The 27,066-nt window shown below is 41.3% G+C and overlaps 2 protein-coding genes across 2 annotated transcripts; both read right to left on the reverse strand.

The window, feature by feature from the left end:
- Positions 1–328: 328 nt before the first annotated feature.
- Positions 329–7,620, reverse strand: zp3d.2 (zona pellucida glycoprotein 3d tandem duplicate 2). Its single transcript, XM_036557892.1, has 8 exons — positions 7,147–7,620; positions 5,636–5,745; positions 4,642–4,745; positions 4,347–4,521; positions 1,429–1,540; positions 1,247–1,335; positions 1,056–1,138; positions 329–629 (listed from the first exon to the last, which is right to left on the reverse strand). Exons 1-8 carry the CDS (start codon positions 7,618–7,620, stop codon positions 469–471), a joined length of 1,308 nt encoding a protein of 435 aa, XP_036413785.1. The 3' UTR covers positions 329–468.
- A 2,397-nt stretch (positions 7,621–10,017) lies between these two features.
- On the reverse strand, positions 10,018–22,800 carry zp3d.1 (zona pellucida glycoprotein 3d tandem duplicate 1). The gene is made up of 12 exons (XM_036557893.1): positions 22,258–22,800; positions 21,595–21,630; positions 20,967–21,135; positions 18,802–18,902; positions 17,406–17,580; positions 15,083–15,194; positions 14,910–14,998; positions 13,163–13,233; positions 12,964–13,070; positions 11,904–12,083; positions 11,341–11,514; positions 10,018–10,509 (listed from the first exon to the last, which is right to left on the reverse strand). Exons 1-12 carry the CDS (start codon positions 22,790–22,792, stop codon positions 10,018–10,020), a joined length of 2,241 nt encoding a protein of 746 aa, XP_036413786.1. The 5' UTR covers positions 22,793–22,800.
- Positions 22,801–27,066: the final 4,266 nt, after the last annotated feature.

Raw genomic sequence — 27,066 nt, forward strand, 5'->3', positions numbered from 1 at the left:
TTCTTCAAGGGTTCCTCTATTGTGACAATGTCAAGCTTGCAACAATAGAAGAACCCTTTTTGGTGCTATATAGAATCTACACATTCTCCATCAATCTGAAGAACCATTTCATGATGCAAAGAACTGTTTAATCATGCAAAGGGTTCTTTGAGTGTTCATGGTTCTATATAGCACTGTTTTCTTCACTAAAGAACCTTTTTTTTGTGTAGACCTAAGCGCATGAGTCTCACTGTCAAAAGCGCCAGAGTTGGCAGCCCTGTGAATATGATGAATCGTGCTTAATATGACAAACATCAACTATAAGTAAAAAAGTTTGATTCAGGCTGACTTTACTGGGATTATGATTGGTATATTATAGAAACTGGAAACAAGATTAGCCTTGTTTTGTTTTTATTGACATTTGATTGGAAAGTCATTCTGCATCAGTGAATCTTCATTTATCAAGTGTCCTACTTTAAGGTCTTTAATTCAGTCCAGTCCAAACACCTCCTCAAACGTCCGGTGTGGCTCCACTGCATCCTCCTTCTGCGCTGTGGTCAGATGTTCCACTTTCACGCTCTCGTCTGTGATTTCGCCCACATACTCACCCACCTGCAGGGAGCTCTGATCACTAGTGTCCGTTCTGTTGGCTGTTGGGGAGCAGAAATTATAACAATTTAAATAATAATAAAATAAATAATGAAGCATTTGTAAAGAAAATTTAGAAAGTGCTTAACAAAAAAAATAAAGGGGTTTGTTTGGTTTTTTTCAGTTAATTCCTGACCTCTTTAATACTTTACATTTACAGTTTCTGTCAAATGTTGCAGGGCACCAGATTTCCAGAAATAGGACATTAAGGATCTTCAGAGACCCAGATTATTTAGGTTTTATTTATTGGTTTTTTTATTTTAAGCTCACATTAAAGATTAAATGTAACAGGTTTATAAAAAACATCACTAATTTAAAGCTCAGATTAAAATGAGCTTTACAAAGTTGTGCACCCAGTAAATCATTACCAAAGTAAAAAATAAATAAATCAGTTAATTATTTAAAAAACAAAAGGGATTGCTGTTTACACTCGTCACCAGTGGGGGCGCCAGAGAGACATGTCGAGTTGCAGCAGGAGCAAACAGCACTGGAGCCGTAGAGTTCCTCCCACCTACAGAGAGAAGAACCACACAGCCAAGTGCAAACCAGGACCAAGACCAGAACCAGGACCAGGACCTTCAACACAACAAAAACAGAGCGCGGTGGCGTCTCATCGTACCTGCCGCTCTTCTGGTTGTAGGTGCAGAACTTTGAGGTTGCAGTCGGAGTCGCGCTGCTGACTGTGGTTTCGCAGTGCATGTACAGCTGCTGTTGGAGGAAATAAATAAAGCTCCAAATAAACAGAGGCAGAACAGAAAACCCCAGGAGAGGAGAACCATACTGTCTGTGGGGTTCTATTACCTTAGCCAGCTTTCCCTGGAACACAAACGCTTCCACAGAAAACCTCACCACGTTCCTCCTGCTGCTCTTCAGGAACCTCGACTCACTGCTGCTCCTGCTGTCCACCATGCATCTGACCAAAATCAGAGCAGTTTAGAGAGGCTCAGAAAGGAAACAGGCACAGCATAACACTGCAAACACTCACAACCCGCTGATCCATATACAGCCTGCTCCATAAATATCTGGACAAAGGTATTTTACCCATCTACCCCAGCATCTGAGAAACCAAACAATGAATAGTAGCTTAAAGTGCTGACACTCAGCTTTAATTTGAGGGTATTTACATCCAAATTAGGTGATCAGTGCAGGAATTACAGCCATTTTCATACATATCCCCCATTTTAAGGGCTCAAAAGTAATTGGACAGCTGGCTGCTCAGCTGTTCCATGATCAGGTGTGTTTATCCTCTCATCATTATTGTCACAGGAGGCCAGACAGACGTCTTTAGACGAGCTTCTCTGTGCTGGGATTGAACGCTGCTCTCCCACGAGTAACTTAACCATTAGGCTAAACAGCCAATTATAAAACGCACAGCAGCTCAAACACTCCATTCTGAACTACACGCCGGTAAAAACACATCAAATAGGACTGTTCTCACACTCAGCATTGAATTTTAAAGAAATAAATAAATAAATTCGGTTTTTTTTGTACCTATATAACAATAAATATGTATTTATATATTTTGCAGCCGTTAAAGAAAAAGCTGTTGAAGTGATGCTGACTGTCAGTGCACAAGAGTTCTCAGTTCTGATGTAAACAGCTGTTAGCATCTTATTTCTTTTCTACTTTGCACAATAGTTAACTGTGCTTTTGTAATTTTGTATTTTGCATTTGCTTAAAGGAGAGATCAGTTAGATTTCTGTTTACACGTCCAAAAAAAGTCTGTACTTGCGTCATATCCAAGATGCAAACTATTTCCATAATAATTTATTGCGTCTCATATCATCATAGTGATATTCAGTGTCAGTATCGTACAGCCCAAATATTTATTGACTTGATCGTATCAGTAGTGTAGCTGTTCTCCAGATTAGTGTTCATGAGTCATTGAATTGTACAGTTCTATTTCTATCTTCCACACTGAGGCAGTAAAAGAAGAACTGCGCTATTTACAGATTAACACAAGCTCTAAACCACTGATTTAAAGCTGAGGGGAGAGTAAATATATCATTTTCATGTTTTCACAACACTGCCCTCCGCACTACTGACACTGCAAACAGGAATTCAGCTTGTTTAACTTTGTGTGGTGATCATTCTGACCAATCACGGCTCCAGATGAGTGTTCTGATTAATCAAAGCACCCAGGTGATTCAATAAACGTAAATAATTTTAATCAAAACAATGCCAGCCAATAGGTGTGCAGAAACTGCTTTCAGATTAATAAAAATTTTAATTTAACAGCATCAATAATCAAATGTTGGACTGAATTACAATCAAAAATATGATTAGACTAATTCAATAAATAAAGTGCGCATTTTTGCTAAATGAACTGTAAATAAAATGCTTGAGGGGTTTTATTATTATTGTTATCATCATCATCATCGCCTAAGTTTCACGACTGTGTAGACTGCTGTCCGGTCACATTTATGCATCTTGTTTATTATTCTAAAATAAACATTTGAATCATACCAACATAATCATATCATGCTCAGCTCAGAGATTTACACGTGTGTCGTTCGGGTAGACGATGTGGCAAAAATATCATATCACGATGATATTTTCATGATATGCATCATGATAATGCACTAGTAAAGCTAGTCATTAAAAACACTGATGCCAGTAAAACAATGATTTTTATTCATGCATATTCGGAGCTGCGCTACATCCAGTTAAACAGGACTCATGATATTCTATTTATAGGAAACGTGTAGCTCTGTGCTATTTAAGTGATGATGATATTCATAATATGCTCAGAAAAGCATTTCACAAATTTAACAGGATAATGACAAAACAATCGTCATATTACCCACTTCTGTATGGTTGAGTGCAAAAATATGAACGCCGTCAGTCAAATCTCAGTCACGTTATTGATTTTCTAAGTGTAAACACATCAACATCCTCTACAGAGACACTTCTGCACATTTTAATACACAGTTAGATAAGATGATCCTTTATTAGTCCCACAATGGGGAAATTCTCAGTGTTACAGCAGCAAAAGGAGAGCAAGTCACTCAGACAAGAAAAGAAGTAACAAGAAGAGAATAAACAAGCAAGTAATTAAAATCTTAATTACTTAAGGGTTTTACAGTTTGTTACTTTTACTTTATAGACAATATATATAATATTAAAAGTAAAAAATTAGATGAATATATACTCTATCCTTCACAAAAATTATCAATATAAAGGATTATAAATAAAAAAAAGCTAAAATATTTACACTGTAAGGATGTTTTACTTGAATTTCACATTGAGGTGATGGTGATGTGTTAACAATATAAACATTATAAATAGAAAAGCAAAAAATGTTTACACAAGATATTTTAAATATATTGCACATGGAGTATTGATTATATTGCACACAGGAAGTGGTGATGAATTCACATCTCAGTACCTTTAGTCAGGGAACATAACTGAACCATAATCCACTGAAATGATATGTTCTAAGCTGTACTGACTCCACACACCCCGTCTCGTCTCCAGGCTTTTATTTTACTGTTCTGTTTTAAAACATTCAGTTATGAAAAGGTACAAATACGAACTTTTCACCTGGAAAAACTTATTTAAGGTTCACAATCAGACCTTAAAACCACTGTTGTAGCTTTGAGGGAACATTTACACTGTTTGTACCTTAATGAACGAGAAATGTACCTGAACAGAACCTTTATTTCTAACAGTGTAAGCGGCAATATAAGCAGCTCACCTGCAGTCCAGGCAGATCTTACCCATAGTTGTCGATGACGCTGAGCCGCGGTGTGGAGAGGCGAGAACTGTTCATGGTCACGTGACACGAGTTCACAAATAACCTTTGATCTTCTGCAACCGACAAAACTTCCACCTCAAAGTACATGGGCTGACCGACGATATAGCCTTCAGACGAGTTCAGTCTGTTCCACTGAGCTGAAACAGAGCAGCACAAACACCCACAGCCGTCACGCTGAGACTTCACCTCAAACACCAGCAGAACGATAAAAAAACACAACAGTCTGGCAGCTTTTAGGATCAAAACCACTGCGTTACCGTCATACGCGCTCAGTGAGACGCTGCCCTTCGTCTTCATGGGTTTGAAGAGCCTCAGAGTTTCAACCTGAGGCACAAAACCGATTTTGTAGGAGTAGTGGAACCTGAAAGCAGATTTGGGTTCATTACAGCAAGGAAAGTGTTGACATTAAAGAGGATTTCCAACAATTCCGAGAGTCGTTCAGAGCGGTTTGGTGCGAAACGCTCTGTTCTAGAGAAACTGAGTCAGAATTGTTCTCAGTGTTGGTGATAGGAACCAGACGTCCACCTCAGTTCCCTTTTTGGCCATAAACTCCATTCATGGTGGAGGGATACATGCAGGGCGCTGTGAGGCAAAATAGTCCCTTATTATTTCAGTAGTAACTTATTATTTCAGATTTTCCACTATTTTCCATCATCAACATTCCATATAAACTCAGAAGACTCGTGTAGGTTCACTGGTGGTTCTGGATAGTAAATAAAATGTCTATATTTGTGTTGTAGTCTTGGCGACCCCTGGTTCCTATCACCACCACTGTAGATAATTCTGAACCATTTCACACCAAACCACTCTGAGCCACTCTGTTTACATCTCAACAATTGTTCTATGCAGAAATTCTGAAAAACGAGTGGAATTCCCCTTTAAATGTAGAGTTTTACCAATGCGAATGACCAGTTTAGACAGATATACCCATCTATGGTTTATAGCTGACTTGCTTTCTGTTACATACTTGATGTCTGCAGAATCCAGATGTTTGCAGCCAGGAAACCAGCAGGTAATAATGAGATATTTTCTTTATAGGCAGCCAAGATGATTCATAGATTTATGGACGTCTATTAGCTGTGCAAAGTCAACAGCTAGGCTTCCTGGTGTCCACATGAACATAAAACCTATTAAAACCACTGTGCCTGTCTACATGTCTATTAAACACTGCAGTATTTAATAGACGTTTAAATATTTTTAGGATGGTCTATAAATTTAGACAGTCGGCATCCACCACCGTCCAGGACTCACCTGTTGAAGTGACACTTCACAGGTACGGAGAAAGGCCTTTTTTCTGACCCCAAGGCCTCCAGAGGGGCGTAGTGGAGCGTGTTGGAATAAACCACCCTGTTATTTATTATCTGTATCCAAAAACAGGAGCAGAGAACAGGGTCAGTGTTAACATCCGGGTCAGTGTAGAACTCTGCCTGTGTGTGTCTGCCTGTCTAACTGAACTGGACTAATTCAACTCAAAGAATGAGGCTGAGTATTTATGAGTTCAGAACCAGTTCAGCTGCTTTTTAACCACATGAGGTCATTTTTCCAGGCTGAACAGACCATTTTTACAGTGTAGCATAAAAATAAGTGACCACTGATCACTTCAAACCCAAAACATTTGCACGAGAATTTTTTTTTTTAACTACACTTTTTTAATAGAGGGTTCTTCAAATGATTCTATGTAGCACCAAACAGGGTTCTTCTGTTACAAGCTGGACATCATAACAATAGCAGCAGAACCTGTTTTGGTGCTGTATAGACCACCATGCAAAGAACTGTTTAAGCATGCAATGATTCATTGAGTGTTCCTGGTTCTACACAGAACCACTGGCATTACTTTAAGGATCTTTTGTAAGAGCGCAGCACCAAAAAGAGTCCTGCAGTAACAATAAAGTGGTGCTAGACAGAACCATTTAATTCTCCATCAGTCTGAAGAACCATTTAACCATTTGGCACTCATGGTTCTAAACAGAATCATTCCTTCTACTAAAGAACCCTTGAGGAACCAGGGCTGAAAGATTAATCATATTTATATCGAAATTGCAATTTAAAAGAGCGCAATTTTTATTATAGTCTCATCAACTACACTCCTAAAAACAGATGGTTCTTCAAAAGGTTCTTCAGTAAAGAAATGGTTTTACATAGAACCATGAATACACAAAGAGCCCTTTGCATGCCTAAATGGTTCTTTGCATTGTGAAAGCGTTCTTCAGATTGATGGAGAATGTGCTGTATAAGGTTCTATATAGAACCTTTTGGAAAAGGGTTCTATATAGCACCAAAAAGGGTTCTTCTATTATGATGATGTCAAGCTTGTAAAAAGAAAAGAACCCATTTTTGGGCTATATAGAACCATATACAACATTCTCCACTTAAGCAAGTAGTGGTTCTAGACTGCACTCATTGCTCTAAGCAGAACCTTTCCCTGTACTAAAGAACCATCTTTAAGAGTGCAGCACCAAAAAAAAAAGAACCCTGCAATGCAATAGTCATGACATCAAGCTCATAACAATAAAGGAACCCTTTTTGGTGCTACACAGAACCATTTTCAATAAGGTTCTATACAGAACAATTTAAAACACATTGTCCACCAATCTGAAGAACCATGTCACCATGCACAGAACCATTTAAGCATGAAATGGTTCTATATGGGACTCCTGGTTCCAAACAGAACCATTTCCTTTTATTGAAGAACCATCAAGGTGTGGCTAAAATCAGTTCAAAGAGAAAGAGCGTCTTCGCTCAGGAGCGCGCGGATGTTCTACCTCTCTTTTGGTTCCACACTGGTGGAGATCATGAAGGAAGACGAGATGCTTCTTTGTTGACCAGCTCACATCGCACGTGCCCAGCCTGAGCCCCTCAGCGGAGCCCACCGTCTCTCTGGGGACCTTCACGCGCATCTGTGTGGCGCTGCAAGCCACGCGCAAGCGGTTCCGCCCGTTCTCAGCGCCGCTCGAGCGCGCGGGCGCTGGAGGGGGAACCAGCACGTTCCTCACGCGCTCGGGAAGCTTCTCGAGCCCCGAGCCGCGCGCTGGGGAGAAGTGGGCTTTGTCCAGCAGAGGAACCCTGGAGTGCAGGAAGACCGGGAGGTGCAGGTATGGCGGACCGAGCTGCCTCTCTTGGTTGACCCGGAGCTCCGGCAGCGCGAGCTCGGCCCAGACGCTCGAGCCTTCTTCGGCACGCGCGCACGGAGAAAGCAAGCCTAATAACACGCACACCGAGGGGAGAATCAGACCCATACCGGGCTCGGAACACTCTGAGGACTCAGACAGGGGCACGGCGGAACACGGGCCTCTATAACTAACTGGTATCCCACAATGCCTCGGGGTTGGCGGGAATTATGGTGCACGTGCAGCGTTTTCCCTTTGTAGAAGCATGCACTTTGAGTGGGCAGGCAGGAAGCAATACCCTCCAGAAAGAACCCACAGAACCCAATAAGTGTGTTTGTTGGTTCCTGATGGTTTTGTGATGTGCTTTGGCTTTTTAATGGGTTGATATCACAACATAAAGGATCCTAACGGTGTAACAGGTGAACAGCAGCAGGTTCTAAATGCATTTAATGTTTCCTAACGCAAACCGTAGCAGAACAACAGCAGAACCCTTTTTGGTGTATTTACATTTACGGCATTTGGCTGACGCTCCTATCCAGAGCGATGTACAGAGTGACCATTTTACACAGGCAGGTGAAGGTGGTGTTGGGAGTCTTGCCCAAGGACCCTTACTGGTATAGTGTAGGGTGTTTGCCCAGGTGGGGGGTTGGACCCCAGTCTACAGCGCAGAGGGCAGAGGTGTTATTCACTACACTATACCAACCACATATAGGGTATATAGAACCCAAAGAACCATTTAAGCATGCAAGTGGCTCCTTGAGTACTCACGGTTCTATGTAGAACTATTTTCTTTACTAAAGAACCATCTTTATTAAGAGTGAACCCTACAGTTGTATGCGAAGGTTTGGGCACCCCTGGCCAAACGACATTTTTGTTTGTTTTTTTTCTTTGAAGTTAAATGGTATCAATGCAGTTACTTTATATTGGATAGATAGATAGATAGATAGATAGATAGATAGACAGACAAAGCAAGCAGTAATTGTGGCATGTGCAAAAGTTTAGGCACCCTACCAAGTCATTATTTGGAATTTATACTTTTTAAAAATGTAGAAATATAAACCATCTCAGCTCGGACACCTGACATCCCGCTCTCTCACTGCGTCATGCTACTCGAGTTGCACCACCTCCATGAAGCACTGGTTAACCTGTGCATGCATTGTGCCGTTAACACCCGAGGCCACTGCTAACGAGGTTAGCGGGCTGGTAGCGAAGCCTGTGAGAGGAAAGCAGCTGGCCTGGAGATTCAGATTTTACAGCGTATGAAGCCAAAAATGTGCTTTCAACACAGGAGTCAGGCATGGATTTTCAGAACAACTTTTTAGCCCTGCCCCTCTCCTCCCCACAGGGTGAAGCTTCCAGTGTTCGCTGTTGATTACTGCCAAAGCTCCGGAGTCCAAAAAATGGTATCCAGCACAGCCCCAGCGAACGTTCACCGACTCTTTCATGCAGAAAACTTCTAGTTCTGCGACTCTGTTGGTCATCTACTCACAGACTTTCAAAGCAGTTAAGGGTCAGATTACTGTTCAGTTCCAAAAGCTTCAGCTCAAAGTAGCTCATGGTGGATTTTGTGGTGTTTTTGAGCGTCGGTCAGCCTCTTTTTGGCAGTTTCTTAACTGTCACACTTACTACCAAAATGTGCTAATATTTGGTGGAATCTATTCTTTCATCTACCTCTGTAATATTTCTGTGTCCCTGGCTGCCACACAACCCCAAAGCATAATAGATCTACCCTTAACTGAACAGTTAACAAGGTGTTCCTTTCATCAGATGCTGCTCTTTGTTTCCCTTTCAAGCATACCTTTGGTGATTGTGACCAACAAATTTAGCTTTTACTTTATTAGTCCACAGAACTTGAATGCAGCTGTAGTCCCTCCCACCTTCAAGATGCATCAGAAGGGTTTTTTCTTAGATTATACATTTTCTTAATTAGAAACTCTCTAATTGTGGCAAAGCTTTAGGAGGATAACAGACACCTTTACAACAAACAATGTTTAAATTGTGTCATTTTGGCCACAGTACTCCTTTAATGATTGTCTATTGATGGACCTGAACGCTTAATCAATCAATGAAGGTCTTTAGGTCATTTGTAACCCCCCCCCCTTTAAAGTCTCCAAACCAGGGGTGCTGCATAAATGCTCTAACAGGAGCACTGCTTAATGTAAAGACTCTACACTCTACTTGTCACAAAGACAGAACTTTATTATGAGAGAAATGATGTTTTTCTCTATAAGAGCAGTGCAGCAGAGCTCCAGAAATGTTCTTAGGAGAAGACACAGGAACATAAGAACACAAAATAAAGGTCCCAAGACATTCTTTTGGTTTGGATGTACAGTTTCAGGACAAACGCCAGTGGTATAGGACCATATGTTATGTGGAGGTTCTTTAAATTTAGTTTTCCTATACATCATGCTATACAAATACTTCTTTAAAGAACCTTCCATTGAAAGGACCGTAACACATTCACACCTGGAATAAGACCATGTTGACGCAGAAACGGAAGAGCTCCATCACTGCGGTCTTTGCAGGTCACTGGTGATCTTCACTCCACTCAGCAGGTTCATGCTGAGCTCTTAGAAAAGTGTCTTCTTCTATCAGCTCTGGCTCGTCTGTGTCCTCCGCAGACGTACTAGCTTCAACACCCTCGGGTTTCTCTGTTGCAGCGATGGAACTTGCTTTTCCAGAAACGTGGTTCCAGTTTTTCTGCGAGAGCTTTCTAAAACGGCCCATCTCCTTCTTCCTCACAGTGCCTGGCACTGATCTCATCATCCCCTCTTCTCTTTTCTCTTCTGCAGGAAGCCACTCGTTCCAGGCAGGTGCTTTGCTGACCTCCTCCTCCTCCTCCTCCTTTCTGACCGGGCTGGTGTTTAGTCCTGACCAGGTTAGCACCTGCTGCACTGCACGCTCATCGTCCACCTCTGCATGCTCAACGTCCACCTCTGTAGGGCTCAGGCTTTCCTCAACTCCACCCTGAAAAACCTCCTCCTCCTGCTCTTCAGCATCTTTCTGGAGGAACTTCACCTGCAAGCAGGAATCAGAAGATAAGAACATCTCATCATGATGACATCATACCAACATCATCACAGTTTACATTAATGTTGAGATGCTGTTACAGGCCGCAAATCATGGTTTCAAAACACATTGCTGCTGTCGGTACAAAAACCTTGTGTCTCCAAAATGGTAACTTTCCAGGAGAAGGAAAAAAAACATACTTTACTTTTAATGTAAGTCAATGGAACCAGACTTTTTTTAAAAGTACATTTTGGCCATTTCTGTTTGAACATCATGAAATTCACATACAATGTAAAGAGCAACAGGTCTATCAAAACTGTCAAACTGAAAAATGACTAAAATATGCAAGACATGTAGTTAACTTAATGAAACAATCCCCGTCATTACTACTATTTACTGATTATAATTGTGTCAGAGTACAGCTGCACAAATGCACTTTTACTGTCCAGAGTACAGCTGCACAAATGCACTTGTACCACCCAGATTATAGCTGCACAAATGCACTTGTACCACCCAGATTACAGCTGCACAAATGCACTTGTACCACCCAGATTATAGCTGCACAAATGCACTTCTACCACCCAGACTATAGCTGCACAAATGCACTTTTACTGTCCAGACTATAGCTGCACAAATGCACTTGTACCACCCAGATTATAGCTGCACAAAAGCACATTTACTGCCCAGATTATCGCTGCATAAACTTATGTTTACTGTCCAGATTATAGCTGCATCTTCAGATTATAGCTACATTAACACGTGTTTACTGTTCAGATTATAGCTGTGTAAACTCTTCTCTTCTATATGTAACCACTCGTTCCAGTCAGGTGCTTTGCTGACCTCCTCCTCCTTCCTGACCGGGCTTATGTTTAGTCCTGGCCAGGTTAGAACCTGCTGCACTGTATTCTCATCGTCCACCTCTGCAGGGCTCAGGCTTTCCTCAACTCCACCCTGAAAAACCTCCTCCTTCTCCTCTTCTGTGTGTTTCTGGAGGAACTTCACTTGAATGTTGCTCTGCAAGCAGGAATGAGAAGATATGAACATCATCATGATGACATCATACCAATATTATCACAGTTTACAGAAATGTGATGCTGTTACAGGGAGCAGATCATTTTTCTCACTGTTTTTTTTTAATAAGAGTTTAAAACATAAGACAAGTGCAAGAAAACAATGTTTACTGTCCAGATTACAGCTGCATACACACACACACTGACTGGTTAGATTACAAATACGCAAACACACGTTTACTGTCCAGATTATAGCTGCGTAAACACATGTTAACTGTCCAGATTATACTTGCATCTTCAGATTATAACTGCATTAACACGTTTACTGTTCAGATTATAGCTGTGAAAACAAATTTCTGTAAGTAACTCATTCCAGTCAGGTGCTTTGCTGACCTCCTCCTCCTTTCTGACCGGGCTTATGTTTAGTCCTGACCAGGTTAGAACCTGCTGCACTGTATTCTCATCGTCCACCTCTGCAGGGCTCAGGCTTTCCTCAACTCCACCCTGAAAAACCTCCTCCTCCTCCTCCTGCTCCTCAGTGTGTTTCTGGAGGAACTTCACCTGAACGTTGCCCTGCAAGCAGGAACAAGAAGATATGAACATCATGATGACATCATACCAACATCATCACAGTTTGCAGAAATGTTGTGATGCTGTTACAGGGAGCAGATCATGGAAAACCATTTCTCACTTTTTTTTAAATAAGATTTAGTAGGATGTGTCCTTTAAAACATGCAAGACAACAGTTAACTTAATGAAACTATCCCCATCATTGCTACTATTTACTGATTACTACAACTGTGTCAGATTATAGCTGTGTAAACATGCATACACTCCAGATTATAGCTGTGCAAATGCATATTTACTGTTCAGATTATAGCTGTGAAAACACTTTCACTGTCCAGATTATAGTATACTGTATACTGTTCAGATTATAGCAGCATAAACATACATTTACTGTCCAATTTAGTTGCACAAACAGTTACTGTCCAGATTATAGCAGCATAAACATACATTTACTGTCCAATTTAGTTGCGCAAACAGTTACTGTCCGGATTATAGCAGCATAAACATGCAGTTACTTTCCAGATTATAGCTGCATAAATGCAAATTCTCTGTCCAGATTATCACTGTGTATTTAGATTATAACTGCATAAACATGTTTACTTTTTAGTTTATAGCTGTGAAAGTGTGTTTACTGTTCAGATTACAGCTGTGCAAATGCAAATTTACTGTCAAAGTCGCTGCATATTTAGATTATATCTGTAAAAACATGTTTACTATTCAGATTATAATTGAAAGTGTGTTTACGGTTCAGATTACAGATGTGTTAAATAAAATTTTACTGTTTACTTCCACACTTTTTAAAAAGACATGGTTATGGAAATTAAAATGATTATCATTTGGTTTTATATCGCGGAATCTTTTAATCCTGTAATCATTTTGTTTTTACCTTCAAGGTGTTCGGCCGTCCCCAGGTGTTCCCAGGTAAATGATCCCTTGTGTTAAAACTCCAGGGTTGACTGGTCACCACTGCTTGCTCAACACCGGCCAGAGAACCTCAAAAATAGAAACAAGTCATTATTGAGTGACCAACCCCAACGGACAGCTTCTTAACATGTGAAGTGTGAAAATTCTTATACATAACTTACCGAAATCCACAGCTTCACATACAGAATCACAACAAGCACACACAGAGTCATCACTGTGAAGCTCCTCCCACCTGAGAATAACACGATACACGATCTCAGGTTCTCACCAGATTCAGAAATCACTGAAATGTCAGTTTGGCCAGAAATCTAATTTACACAGCTTCCCAGCTTTCAGCCCAAATGTAACTGAGCAACCAAGACAGGTTTGGTGTCTGAAGTTTCCTGCTTTAGTTTCAGCACCAGAGTAACGACAGAGTCACCTTGTAAAGTTGCCGTGACTGAAGCTGGTCTGGAAGACTGGCGTTGAAAAGGATTCCTCCACGCCGTGCAGTTAGCAAACTAGCTAACCATAAGCAGTACTGACAGAAGCAGGAAGACAGTGCAGATAGCAGTTAGCAACCTGGCTAACTTGTCTACCCTAAACAGCAAAAACACAAATGTGAACATAATGATGACATAACTACAGACTCACAGCAGAGAGCAGCACACTGATGTAGTGTTGTTAAAAAGGAGATTCCAGCCTAAAACTACACTCTAATACGTTACGCAGAGTGCCGTGCAGTGCTGTATCCCTCAGCCTCGTCCCTGACTAAGTTCAATTTTATACTGTCTTCATTTTTTTTTTTTTTTTAAAATCGATGGTTTCTCACCACAATATCCAGCATTCATTGTGCAAATATACCATATAACCTTTGGGAATCTGTGGTGTCAGCCAATCCTGACTGCTAGCCTAGCCACTGAGCTACAGGCTAATAACCCTGACCAGCATGTGTTTTTTTCCCCAGAAGGGAAATCCAGCTAAACTAGCACTAACTTAACAAAATCATATCTGTGTTCAGCACCAAATAAACACCAGAGATGAGTTTTTACTTTTTCAGTCAGAGAAAAGAAGCCAAACTGAGGGAAGATGGCTATAGCCAAGTAGCTAACTTGCTAACTGTAGCTTTTAGCCTTCCTGATAGTGAGCATATCGATTTACTAATCTAATTTACAAAGGGTAACTAAAGAAAGGAAGGAAAATAAATAAATAAATCAGTAAACTGGACTGTGAGTGGAAAATGAGTGATAAGTGGAATTTTGTCTGATACTCTGCTTAACCACTGGTGGACCTCCCAGGAAATGCAGAGCAAAACGCCAGTGGACCGCCAGCTTTGCCATCAGTGGGCCAACAGTGGTCCACTATCCTCTTGCTTTCAGGGCTGTTGTTCTCATCTGATAGGCATTTCTGATCCATTCTCTCCACTGTAATAACGATCTGAAGACAGTTACTACAGTAATACAGCTGCAACACAGATATTCAGCTTCCTAGCAGTAGCGCTAGCAATCCGCCTTCATTCTGAATTAACAAACAAACAGCCTGATGCCAAAAATCCACCCAAAGCATCATCAGACGGGGGTTTTCTAGCCTTTAAACCAGAAAATCTCAATCTAAAGACTGCTAGCACCGCTGCAGGGGGCGAGGGCACGTTTACAGCAGGTGTAGTGATGGTTTTCATTTTGGTGCGAGTGTCCAAACTCGACACAATTTGGAGAGAAAGTGATTTAAGCATGCAGATAGCACCACGCTAATTGGTGGGGAATAAGCGTACGTTATGTGTTAGCTACATTAGCCTCGTAGCTCCAGTGCTAAAACTAAAGAAGCAAACTTGCCACCAAACAGGTCTCGGCTGATCAGGTACATTTTAATAAGGTGGGGAAGCTGTGTTTGTTTTTAGGACAAACTATCGCTTTAAGCTCATTAACACACCTCCTGATTGCTTTGTTGTAGGTGCAGGACTTCGCTGTAGGACTCACAGCATCTCTCCCGAGGAAGATTGTACAGTGCAAATAAAGCAGCTGAAAAAGCAGCAATACAGAATTATGAGTCAATAATTCTACAGTACATTCATGTTAAACTTTAAAGCACTGGAAAGAAGTTACCCTAGAAGTGATGTGGGGGAACAAAAATGTGTCGGATGAAAACCGGAGGACGTTTGACTGCCTTAAAACGAAGCGGGACCGACTTCCTGTTCTCCTGCTGTCCACCAAACACCTGAAATTCATTCAACAAATTGACAGTGTATTATATAAGTGTAATAACTGTCTGTTTTGGCGAGTAAAATAATCCTAAATCTACTCCATATGTAATATTTCTAATTATAAGCTTGCTGTAAGAAGCATTAAGCTGTAAGTGTTCTAAGTCTATTAAGACTCTTCATAAAATTCTTATTCCAATGGCAGATAAATTAGCTTATTATAAAAACATGCTCGTTGTGAGGAGATTAGATATAAGAATATCTACTTGCATAAAGAAGGAGAAAGATAAAGTGAAAAAAACAGGAGTTTCCAAAACTGGAGTTCAGAAACTGATTAAAAGCTACTGAGAAAATGTGGCTCCTAACAACCACCTGGAAGAGCTTGTCGACACCAAAACTGCCCCATCAGATAAACAGCACTTAAAGCTTTCATCTCTGAGAGAGAGGAGAAAATCAAGCTGATCAGATCTGAAAACATCCACAGGTGTTTCTGTCCATCCTTCCACTGTGAGAAGACGACTCAGCGCTGTGGGTCTGAAAGGATGTGTAGCTGATCAAGAAGAACCTCACTGAGAAAAGGAGACGGACACATCAAACAAAGAAGCTGAACGATGGACTGACCACCCCAGAGTCCAGACCTCAACACCACTGAATGTGTTTGATTACTTCAGAAAACGATCAACCAGCTTCTAAGACTGAACTTTGGAGGTGTGTCTGCAGATTCTTTGAGGAACTGAAAGTGAGTCTCCTGAACAGAATGGAAGCTGGAATAAAGGAGAAGAGTGACTCACTGAATACTAAACAGCTGAGAGTAGCTTTAGCTGTTGAGGATTCTGGGTAATTTTCTGTAAATGTGTGTTTTTTCTCCTGACACTGAAAAATGAATGGCTGTTTTGATTGTAAACTAAATAAATGGTCTCTGACTTTTGCACAGTACTGTATACTTCTGTGTAGATACTTAACTTGGATTTAACTCTTAAATTTACCTTAATTTTCCCAACGCTTGCTCTAACCTCAAGCCATAGTCCTAAACCTATCCCTGGTCTTAGTCCCCAACACTGTAGAGAATCAACCGACTTCCACAAGATTGATTTGAACAGCTGTAGATAGTGAATAATGTTCTATCCAATTGAAGTGAGACCAAATAATCTGCCAAATAAATAAGTTTGTTACGTAAAACAAGCACAAAATCAAAAAAAATTTTAAATATTCATTATTATCACAATAATCTCAAAATTAGACAATGTTAAATCATCGAACACCATGATTTCACCTTGTTTAACCATGTTTTCCGGAGCGCTCGTCTGTAAGAGCTTGATTTATCTTGATTGGCCAGATTATATTTAATTGAAGTATCTTGAATAATGTGTAAACAATATTAGTGTTTCAGAATGTACTGTTTACTCTCCAGTATATATGGAAACTAATCTGTAAAAAAAACTATTTGTGATGTCACAAAAAACATGTCCACCAATTCAGCCTATAGCCGTTTAGCCCCGCCCACTCACACTGATGTTATAAGTAGTGTTTCAGCTGGACTGCTTTCTGAATGAGGCGCAATACACGGCAACCAATCAGAAGAGCTCATTTGCATGTATCAGTCTTAAAGGCACAGTGACAATAAATGACTTAAGTGAGAGGCTGAACCATGGTCATGTACACTCAATGATTCTTCAATGGTTCTTTAGTAAAGACGATGGTTCTATATAGAACAATGAACACTCAAAGAACCATTTGCATGATTAAAGAGTTCTTTGCATCATGGTAGCGTTCTCCGAACTGATGGAGATATATGCTATAGATGGTTCTATCCAGAACCTTTTTGAAAAGCATCCTCTATGTAGCACCAAGAAGGGTTCTTCTATTGTTCTGATGTCAAGCTTGTCATAATAGAAGATCCCCTTTTGGTGCTATAAAGAACACTTTACGAAAAGATTCTGGATAGAACCATATAAACACACATTTTCATCAATATGGAGAACTCTATCATGAGGGAAAGAACCCTTTAATCATGCAGTGTTTTTGAGTGCCCATGGTTCTATATAGAGCCATTTTCTTTACTAAAGAACCCATACAGACATCTCTTCTGAGAATATTCATTGGTACATAAAACCACATCAGATAATATAAATAGAGCTCAGTGGGAAGCTGTAGGATCGTGGGCCCTTTAAGAAATGTGACGCTAATCGGTGGAGAACTAGCTTCAAACTGTTTAAGCAGAAGATTACCCAGAATTGCTGATGAGGTCATGCCGTGGGGTGGAGTTTGGATCTTTGGACGCCGTCATGTGACAAGAACTGATGAAGATCGTCTCGTCCTCCGCTAAAACGTCAGCAGCAGCTTCGAAGTACAGCGGCTCCCCGAGAACAACACCTTCATTTACGGTGAGAATCTCCCATTTCTCTGCAGAGTTCACCAGAACAGAACACCAGAACCGCGTTATCATCAAACAGGCCTTCAGCCGCCCTGGAGGTCCAGCACAGTCTGAGGGTTTCCCACTCTAACACACCTGACCACCAGAACCAGGATTTTACTTCAAATAAGACTGATGTAGAATGAAAACACAAAGTTTCAAAACGTACCGTTTACTCGTCAGTCCACGCAGCTCATACACGGAAACTAAACTGCAAGACCAGCACATTTACACAGCGATCAGGCGTAACATTCTGACCACCTCCTCGTTTCTACGCTCATTGTCCATTTTATCAGCTCCACTTACTATATAGGTGCACTTTGTAGTTCTACAGTTACAGACTGTAGTCCATCTGTTTCTCTGATACTTTGTTAGCCCCCTTTTACCCTGTTCTTCAGTGGTCAGGACCCCCATGGACCCTCATAGAGCAGGTACTATTTGGGTGGTGGGTCATTCTCAGTACTGCAGTAACACTGATGTGGTGGTGTGTTAGTGTGTGTTGTGTTGGTCACACAGCAGTCCACTCACTGTCCACTCTATTAGACACTCCTACCTCGTCAGTCCACCTTGAAGATGTAAAGTCAGAGACGATAGCTCATCTGCTGCTGCACAGTTTGTGTTGGTCATCCTCTAGTCCTTCATCAGTGGTCACAGGCACTGCCCACAGGACGCTGTTGGCTGAATATTTTTGGTTGGTGGACTATTCTCAGTCCAGCAGCACTGCTGTGTCTGATCCACTCAGACCAGCACAACACACACCACCAGTGTCAGCGTCAGTGTTACTGCAGTGCTGAGAATGACCCACCACCCAAATAGTCCCTGCTCTGTGAGGGTCCATGGGGGTCCTGACCACTGAAGAACAGGGTAAAAGGGGGCTAACAAAGTATGCAGAGAAACAGATGGACTACAGTCTGTAACTGTTCCAGCCTGGACTGCTTTTTCAGTGAGACACAATTCTGGGAAGCCAATCAGAACAGAGCTCATTTACATATATGTTTTGAAACTTTAGCAATGTTTATATAGTACATCAGTTTTTTTTTTGTTTTTTTTTTTAAATAAAAGAAGAAAATTCAGTTTTGCATGATAAAGGACCTTTAAATAACCCCAGACTGTGAACCTCCATGAGCAGAACCGGACACTGAGATGAATCATAAGGTCAAATATAAATGATTAAAGATCTTATGAGTCAGTCAGACAGTGGAGAACCTCACCGTTACACACTGACATAGTGAACCTGCGTTTGGCACTCAGGGTTCTCCGGAACATCCACGGAGCGTGGGGAACGTAGCCCACTTTATAAGAATAATGAAATCTAGGAGGAAAAAACCCAACAAATTATATTAGTTAGAGGTAGAAATCGGTTTTTACACCAGAGCTTCAATAATGCTTCTCATATTTTCACAGTATTAGCTAGCTAGCGTTATATTAGTTTCAAGCTAGCTGGTTTAGCTTGCCGCTATATTGGATTTTGATGTCAGCTGTAGTTTAAACACGGACATTTTAAGCTCCAAACAGGCCTGTAAACAACATTCTTTACTTTGTAGGTGCCAGTTTTTAGTTAACACTTTATTTAAAGGGATGAACCTGGTCTGTGTCTTATTAATGTAGCGTTAGCCTGTTAGCCGCTTAGCTTTCTGCTGACCTGCTCAGTCTACTGTAGTGAGGACAGAATATATCCGGTTATAAAGAGAATATAGAGTGTAAACCAGTTCAAGTGAGTCTTTTAGGAGAAACCAGAGATGTTTAACAGGCAGTTCGTCATCTGGTTTGATTTTGCTGCTGAAAAAAAAAAATTATAGGAAACATTCAAAGTTTCTGCTGATGTCCAGTAGTCACACATGGTATTGTGTCTCTTCCTGATGGGTTGATATCACGGTGTAAAGGACTCCAATGGTTTAACAGGTGTTCTGAGTCTAATGGTAACCATTAAGCCAATTCCCATTACACAGCAAAACCATCAGGTGTCAGTCCTAATAGTTCTAATGGTCCTTTTTCAGCAGGGCAGTCTCCTCTACCCCACCACCACTGTGAGCTGAAGTCCCAACTCACACAATAAGGTTTGGTGTATTGCTCTGTATGTATTCTGTGTAAATAGTGCATTCAGTTACATTCGCATATTTAGTGTATTTTTGAAAATAATTCTGACAAAAACTACAATGGAATTGAGTTGTGTTGAAATTTAATTTTTCATAATGCACTGAACCATTTTGTTAATAATAATAATAATAATAATAATAATAATAATATAATAGAATCTACTGACATGCTAGAAGTCGTGGGATTGCAGTATGTAAATCGATTGTGAAGTGGTGTTACCTCAGGGGAGGGATTGGGACACCCACAGCTGTATAAGTTGTGAGGTGTTATCTTGTGAGTGAGGCTGAATGCTGGCCTGCGTGCTCAGGGCAAGGCAACGTAAATTATCGGAGTCCGAACGAGGCATGATAGTGGGTGATGCCACTTCCGAAGTTGTGCGGGCGTTTAACATTCCTCGATCCACAGTGTCACGTGTGTATCGTGACGCCAGTGTCTGGTTAGAATTGTCTGTACAAACAGACTAGCGACATCCACATTCAATGCAAGAGGCCCAGCACGCATTTCCCACAGGTCAGTGCAGCGTTCTTTAGGTTCCATGGGATACAGGAGCAGAAGACCCACATATATTAACACCACAACACTTGACACAGCGCCTCACCTGGGCTCGTGAGGTTGCTAACTGGACCCTAGAAGACTGGCAACATGTGGCCCGGTCTGATGAGCCACGGTACCAAGGGGTTTGTGTGCGGTGCAGACCCCATGAAGCCATGGACCCCAGTTGTCAGCAAGGCACTGTGCAGGCTGGTGGTTCCATACTGGTGTGGGGTGTGTTCTCATGGCATGGGTTGGGTCCACTGGCCTGCCTAAGCACGTCATTGACCAGTGACCGCTATGTTTCACTGACTGTTGACCACTTGCAGCCCTTCATGGATTTCATGTATCGCCACAGTGATGGGACATTCCAGCAGGATAATGCACCGTGACGTCGGGCCCAAATTGTCCCAGATTGGTTTGAGGAGCATTCTGGAGAGTTCTGACGGATGGTGTGGCCTGCAGGTTCACCCCAGTCGAGCTTTTATGGGATGTGGTGGAGAGGAACATTCGCACCAGAGATCCTGCACCTACAAACACCACAGAGCTGTGTGTGGCTGTTCAGACGACACGACTCAACATCCCTCCAGACGTCTTCCGTCCAACTGTGGAAATCAATGCTACGTCGAGTTGCCGCACTTCACTGGGCTAAAGGGGGTCCTACACGATACCAGCTCCTGTCCCATGACTTTTGGCATGTCAGTGTCATTAAGAGGTTGGAGACTTTGCTGATATAGTGCAGTTTTACCTGTTATACAGACACTGGATGGGCAGCGTTAGCGGCATTACTCTGATCACCTCCTCCTCCTCGTCCTCCGGACCTGCTGGCCTGAACTCAACACTGTTGGAATAGACGACGTGGCCTCCAACCGTCTGAGGAGAAACACATTCACTCAGCACTGAGACGCTCTGAAGCTCTTAATGGCATTTAAGAGCAGATAGTAGCTCCCTTTACCAACATCCAGGCACAGCTGTGCTGCCCAGTACGCTCCTAAAAAGATGGTTCTTCAAGGGTTCTTTAGTAAAGAAAATGGTTTTATATGAAACCATGACCACTCAAAGATCCCTTTGAATGATTAAAGGGTTTTTGCACCATTAAATAGTTCTTCAAATTGATAAAGAATGTGCTGTAGATGGTTCTATATAGAACATTTTTGAAAAGGGCTCTGTATAGCACCAACAAGGGTTCTCTCCATCAATATGAAGAACGCTTTCATAATGCAAAGAATACTTTAATCATGTAAAGGGTTCATTAAGTGCTCATGGTTTCATATAAAACCACTCTTCACTAAAAGAACCCTTGAAGAATCCAGTGCACTTCCATAGGAGAACTCAGCACAGGAGTTTTTGGACTCCAGCTTGTGCTTGGAGCTTACCTCTACCAGAGTCATTATTTAAGCAACAGTACCTTGCTAAAAAGGGAACTCCACTGAGTTTTTAAAATTTCTGCACAATTAAGTGGTTAAGATGTAAACAGAGCAGTTCAGAGTGGTTTGGTGTGAAACGCTCTGTTCTAGATAATCTTACCGAGTCAGAACTGTTCACAGTGGTGGTGATAGGAACCAGACGTCCACCTCTAAAAGCTCCCTCACAGAAAGTTCCTACATGAAATGGTTATGAATTCACTGCCTGATGACTGAGACACTGTTTTATGATAGTTTAGAGAACTTAAACTCCGTTCATGGTGGAGGGATACATGCAGGGCGCTGTGAGGCAAAATAGTCCCCAAAGAAAACTTATTATTTCTGATTTTCCACTATTTTCCATCATCAACATTCCATATAAACTCAGAAGACTCGTGTAGGTTCACTGGTGGTTCTGGATAGTAAATAAAATGTCTATATTTGTGTTGTAGTCATGGCGACCCCTGGTTCCTATCACCACCACTGTAAAGAAACCTGAACCATTTCACACCAAACCACTCTGACTGACCACATCCAAGCAGTGGAAAAGTTTCATTAAAAACCCAAATATTGGTTTTACCATTGAAGATGTACATAACTCTGGTTTGGAGGTCTGTATTCAGCATTATTCTTTGCATCTCCTTACCTTTAATGAACTACCACAGTCATTGAGGTCATAGTAGAAGTAGAGGTAGTGTCCCACGGAGCGAGATACCGGACACGTCCCCAGGTAAAAGTCAGAATCTGCACCTTTAACCCCGATCCTTGCTGTATTTATGCGAACAGAAACTTTCCTGTAGCCACACCACACCTCCACACCGTGTTTATTGTCCACAGGAGCCACCTGGATGTGCTGTGGATGACCTTGAGGGACTAAAATGTTGGTTAAAGTGCTCTGAAAGGTTCTCCTACCAGCCACTGGTCTGAAATGCTCTTTGTTAACAAATGGAGCTGCTGCATGTCTAAACATTGGAAGAAAGAGATGAGGAGGCACCAGATGTTGCGTATGCTGGACAAACTCACTGTCCCTCATCTTTGGCCTGAGCTCAATGGGAAACTCCTGCTTGGTGGATCGGAAAGGGCTGAACTGGTGATGATTCTTCTCAGCAGTATAAGCCACAGCAATCCACAGCAAACCAAACACACACAGCGATGGACTAATACGACCCATGTTAGCGACCACAGCCGCCAAAAAAAGCAGAATGTGAAATGCTGGAGCAGCAAATTCACCAGCCTTCCTTCTGGAGACTCTGCTGGTATCCAGAGTTCAGCTTCCAGCCTAAACTAAGACACCTGTCCCAGGTAATCAGTGGGTTCCGTCCAATTTCCCTAGTAGTTCCCTGCAAAGTGGACTACGTAGGGTGTTCAGACATTTTAAGGGAGATTCCAAACCGCAAAAACTGATTCTAGATACTCCTGCTCCTGATGTGGTTTCTGAATAATGTTCAGTTGAATTTGGTGTGTGGGAACATGACCCAGGGCAAACGTCTGAAGTGGAAGCCAACAAAAATGGAAAAAGTGTGATTTGTACTATAAACTGAGGCTCTTCTCAAAGAATAATAACTTGTTGCAGTTGTCTAATGTTGTGTTCATGACTCAGAACGAACTGGGAACTGGAAATTTTCTAGCTTTTCAGAGTGGTTTGGTGTGAAACGCTGTTTTAGAGAAACTTTCTGAGTCAGAACTGCTCACAGTGGTGGTGATAGGAACCAGACGTCCACCTCTAAAAGCTCCCTCACAGAAAGTTCCTACACGAAATGGTTATGAATTCACTGCCTGATGACTGAGACACTGTTTTATGATATGACTGTTTTGAGAAGATTTTCACCTTAAAATCCATTCACGGTGGAGGGATACATGCAGGGTGCTGAGGCAAAATAGTTATTACATGCAATGGTTATGAATACGCTGTCTGATGTCAGAGATTGGGCCTCATTCTCCAATATCTTCCTAATTTCTTTTCTAGTGTGTTCTTCAAAGTGTGCTCTTGATAAAGATCCTGAGAAAAAGTCTACATCAGATTCATGACGTGTTCTTAAAGCGCAGAACTGTTCTCACCTTTGTGCTCTTGAGTGTGTGTAGATTCTGTTCTTACCTAAGAACAAATCCCACATAAGAGAACACTGGTGAATATTTGTGAAAAGAAGGAATTTCTTCTTAAGAATGGTTGGTGAATGAGATTTATTGTTTTGTCATAGATTTCAGCTTAAAAATCCATTCATGGTGGAGAGATACCTGCAGGGTGTCGTGAAGCAAAATAGTCCTCCAAAAAAGCGTATTATTTCAGATTTATCACTATTTCACCATCAACATTCGACATAAAACTCAGAAGACACGTGTAGGTTCACTGGTGGTTCTGGACAGTAAATAGTGTCCAACTAAAATTAAAGAAAAGGGTCATTTATACTGTAAACTGAAGCTCTTCCCAAAGAATAGTAACTTGCAGTGCAGTGAACAAACACTGCCTTCATTGGAACTGGGAACTTTCCAACTCCGAGTCTCCTGCAAAGTGCGAACCTACACGTGTTTATATGGAATGTTGATGATGGTAAAATACTTTTCCACTGCTTGGATGCGATCAGTCAGAGTGGTTTGGTGTGAAATGGTTCAGATGTCTTTACAGTGGTGGTGATAGGAACCAGGGGTCGCCATGACTACAACACAAATATAGACATTTTATTTACTATCCAGAACCACCAGTGAACCTACACGAGTCTTCTGAGTTTATATGGAATGTTGATGATGGAAAATAGTGGAAAATCAGAAATAATAAGTTTTCTTTGGGGACTATTTTGCCTCACAGCTCCCTGCATGTATCCCTCCACCATGAATGGAGTTTAAGTTCTCTAAACTATCATAAAACAGTGTCTCAGTCATCAGGCAGTGAATTCATAACCATTTCATGTAGGAACTTTCTGTGAGGGAGCTTTCAGAGGTGGACGTCTGGTTCCTATCACTACCACATGCTCATATGTTTGTAGTATTTCATTCCTCCCAGAGACAATGCAGGTTTTACGTACCAACAACGGTCATAATTCATTTATTTATGACCATTTTTCAGTGTCTCTTTATCCCTTAAAATCAAACAGGTTGTTGTTGCTACTGGGCCTTTAAAACCATTATATGCAAATTAGCTCTGTTCTGATTGGCTGCCTTGTATTGTGTTCAAATTTCAAGTAGTCCAGGCTAAACTGCTGTAGACTGAAAAGGTAGATGTACGTAAATAACGTGATTTTTGTGACACTACAGATGCAGTGAATTCACAACACTTATTGATGAAGTTTCTCAGAATAAGATGCTGATCTAGGATCAGATTACTGACTTATTCGCTATGACTTTAATGACAATCAACAGACCCTAGATCAGCACTCCTGCTTTGAGAAGCTTTGTTAATATGAGGCTTGGTGTACTCCACTAAGCCTGGAAGGAAACTGCTGGAGGGCAGCTTTCTGTGAGACAGATGTTACCTGGTGTATCCTCAGGACTAATATTGGGAATTTAGACCACCACAAAGGTTTTGAGGGGGCATTTGGGCCTACAACTAGCATTTAGAAGGTTATTAGTTGTGTTAAGCAGTGTTCTGTGCAGCCTTGTGTCCCCCAGCCTCATTACTGTAACAGAATTCATGAGTTTATATTCTTTTCGTATTTTCATCCATCAAAGTGTTCTAACTACAATACCCAGCATGCACTACCACCATTGGCACCCAAAGCCAATACGTAATGGCATGAGGTTGGGCTCTGCCACTAGGGGGGGCCCAAGAGCCTATACAAAAAAGTAACAGTAGCAAAATCATGTTTTCAGGGGTCCAGTCAAGTCTTTGCGCAGGCCTGCTTGTAGATATTCAAAACTTCCTCCCACCTTCATATTACATCATCAGAAGGGGGTCTTCCTAGTCTTTTAAACCAGAAAATCCCACTCCAGACGCCAATGTAGCACCGCTTTAGGAGGCCCGGTAAGTGTTTCCAACGGATAAGCAACTTTCATATGTTTCATTTTGCCTGCAGTGGCCTTTAAGTACTATTTGGGAAGCATCTTAGATTCCAAGTTACACTTTTATATTATTGCGGACTTACTTAATCAGACATGTCTCTTCAGTCCTTGTTCTCACACACCAGATCCTTGCTGAAAAACCCATAGAAACCTTTAGGCTTTCTGTTGGTTCCTGATGGTTTTGTAATGTGTTTTGGCTTTTTAAATAGGTTGATATCACAGTGTAAAGGATTCTAATGGTTTAACAGGTGACCAATGCCTGATTCTAAAAGCATTTGATGGTTTCCAAATGAGATCTAAAGGTGTTCTACAGGAAACTAGTGGTCTCTGTTGGACAATATTAAGCCAATTCAGAAGGCAACACTAAAAGGTTTTAATCCTAATGGTCCTTTTTCAGCAGGGATAGAACTCATTACAGTTTAATTGGGTGAAACAGAGCAGGGACACACCAGGAACGTCCAGTTACACTCATGACCAGCCTAACCAAACCTGGCCTACAACACTTTTCTTTAAAGCACCTTATTTGTAAATTATATGTTTGAATGTGTGAAGAGCCTCTTAGATGGATTTATGGCACACAACGTAAAGGTTACGTACTTATTAAAGCACTTTCCTGGAACCTTGCAAGCCAAGAACCACTTATTTAGTATAGAACAGTGGTGGATCTAAATCAGGAACTTTGACCACCCAAAAAACTTTGTTCCATGACATTCTTTTGGAAGAGTTTGAGTTTGTAGAAGAAAAGGCCATTTTTCTTTACTCATTGTTGCCTTACCGATTAGATTTGTCCTCGGTCCACTTCCTCTGTGTTCACTGGACTTGTGCCTCATGACTCACCCATACAAGCGCAGCACCACTGATCTGATCCTGAACAGGCCCTTCAGTTACTTTTCAAGCAATGACTCAAAATCCACAGGATGACTGATTGTGTGAACTAACCTTGCACTGAAATTGATAAATATCTCACAGGAACAGCTCAACCATACATGCTAATGTTGTTCACAACGAATGCAAGCCAGTAGGTAACAGTTAGCACGGTTATCATTGTGCTAACTGGTTCATTTAACACCATCTCTAACATCTCTATTTTTCTTTATCATTTTTACTTTTGTTTGCACTGTTTAAAACCTCCAGCAGCCTCTTACATTGTGTTGAAACTTCATGACAAAGGGAGAAACTGGTTCAACTTAGAAAAACATCTCATCATATTAACTTCCACTCACAGTGTAAATGTTTTTCCTTCTTCTGTAAATTTACCATTTTTGAGATGTTTTGAGAATTATAGCCACAGTTTGTAATAATCGTGTAAAAGTGGCACAAAATAAACAAAGTGAGCTCCTGAGACTGCACACCAGTAAACCTTATTTAAGCTTGGCGTAGAGCAGGTCTGCACAATGTATCATTAGTTTATCGTTATCTCAATACTGGCCTTCACTATACTGATATCGCAGG

This window comes from Colossoma macropomum, unplaced genomic scaffold, assembly GCF_904425465.1.
Source record: "Colossoma macropomum unplaced genomic scaffold, Colossoma_macropomum, whole genome shotgun sequence".
NCBI classification, from domain to species: Eukaryota; Metazoa; Chordata; class Actinopteri; order Characiformes; family Serrasalmidae; genus Colossoma; species Colossoma macropomum.

Bases quoted from the DNA above. Each gene is read 5' to 3' on its own strand.
- zp3d.2 (XM_036557892.1), bottom strand. From the start codon at position 7,620: ATGGGTCTGATTCTCCCCTCGGTGTGCGTGTTATTAGGCTTGCTTTCT. The intron at 4,522-4,641 runs GTAACGCAGTGG...GCTCTGTTTCAG, and splicing joins CTCACTGAGCGCGTATGACG to CTCAGTGGAACAGACTGAAC. The intron at 1,336-1,428 runs GTAATAGAACCC...TTCCTCCAACAG, and splicing joins TCCAGGGAAAGCTGGCTAAG to CAGCTGTACATGCACTGCGA.
- zp3d.1 (XM_036557893.1), bottom strand. From the start codon at position 22,792: ATGGGTCGTATTAGTCCATCGCTGTGTGTGTTTGGTTTGCTGTGGATT. The intron at 12,084-12,963 runs GTAAAAACAAAA...TCCTGCTTGCAG, and splicing joins GACGGCCGAACACCTTGAAG to GGCAACGTTCAGGTGAAGTT. The intron at 10,510-11,340 runs GTCAGCAAAGCA...TCCTGCTTGCAG, and splicing joins CGGTCAGGAAGGAGGAGGAG to GTGAAGTTCCTCCAGAAAGA.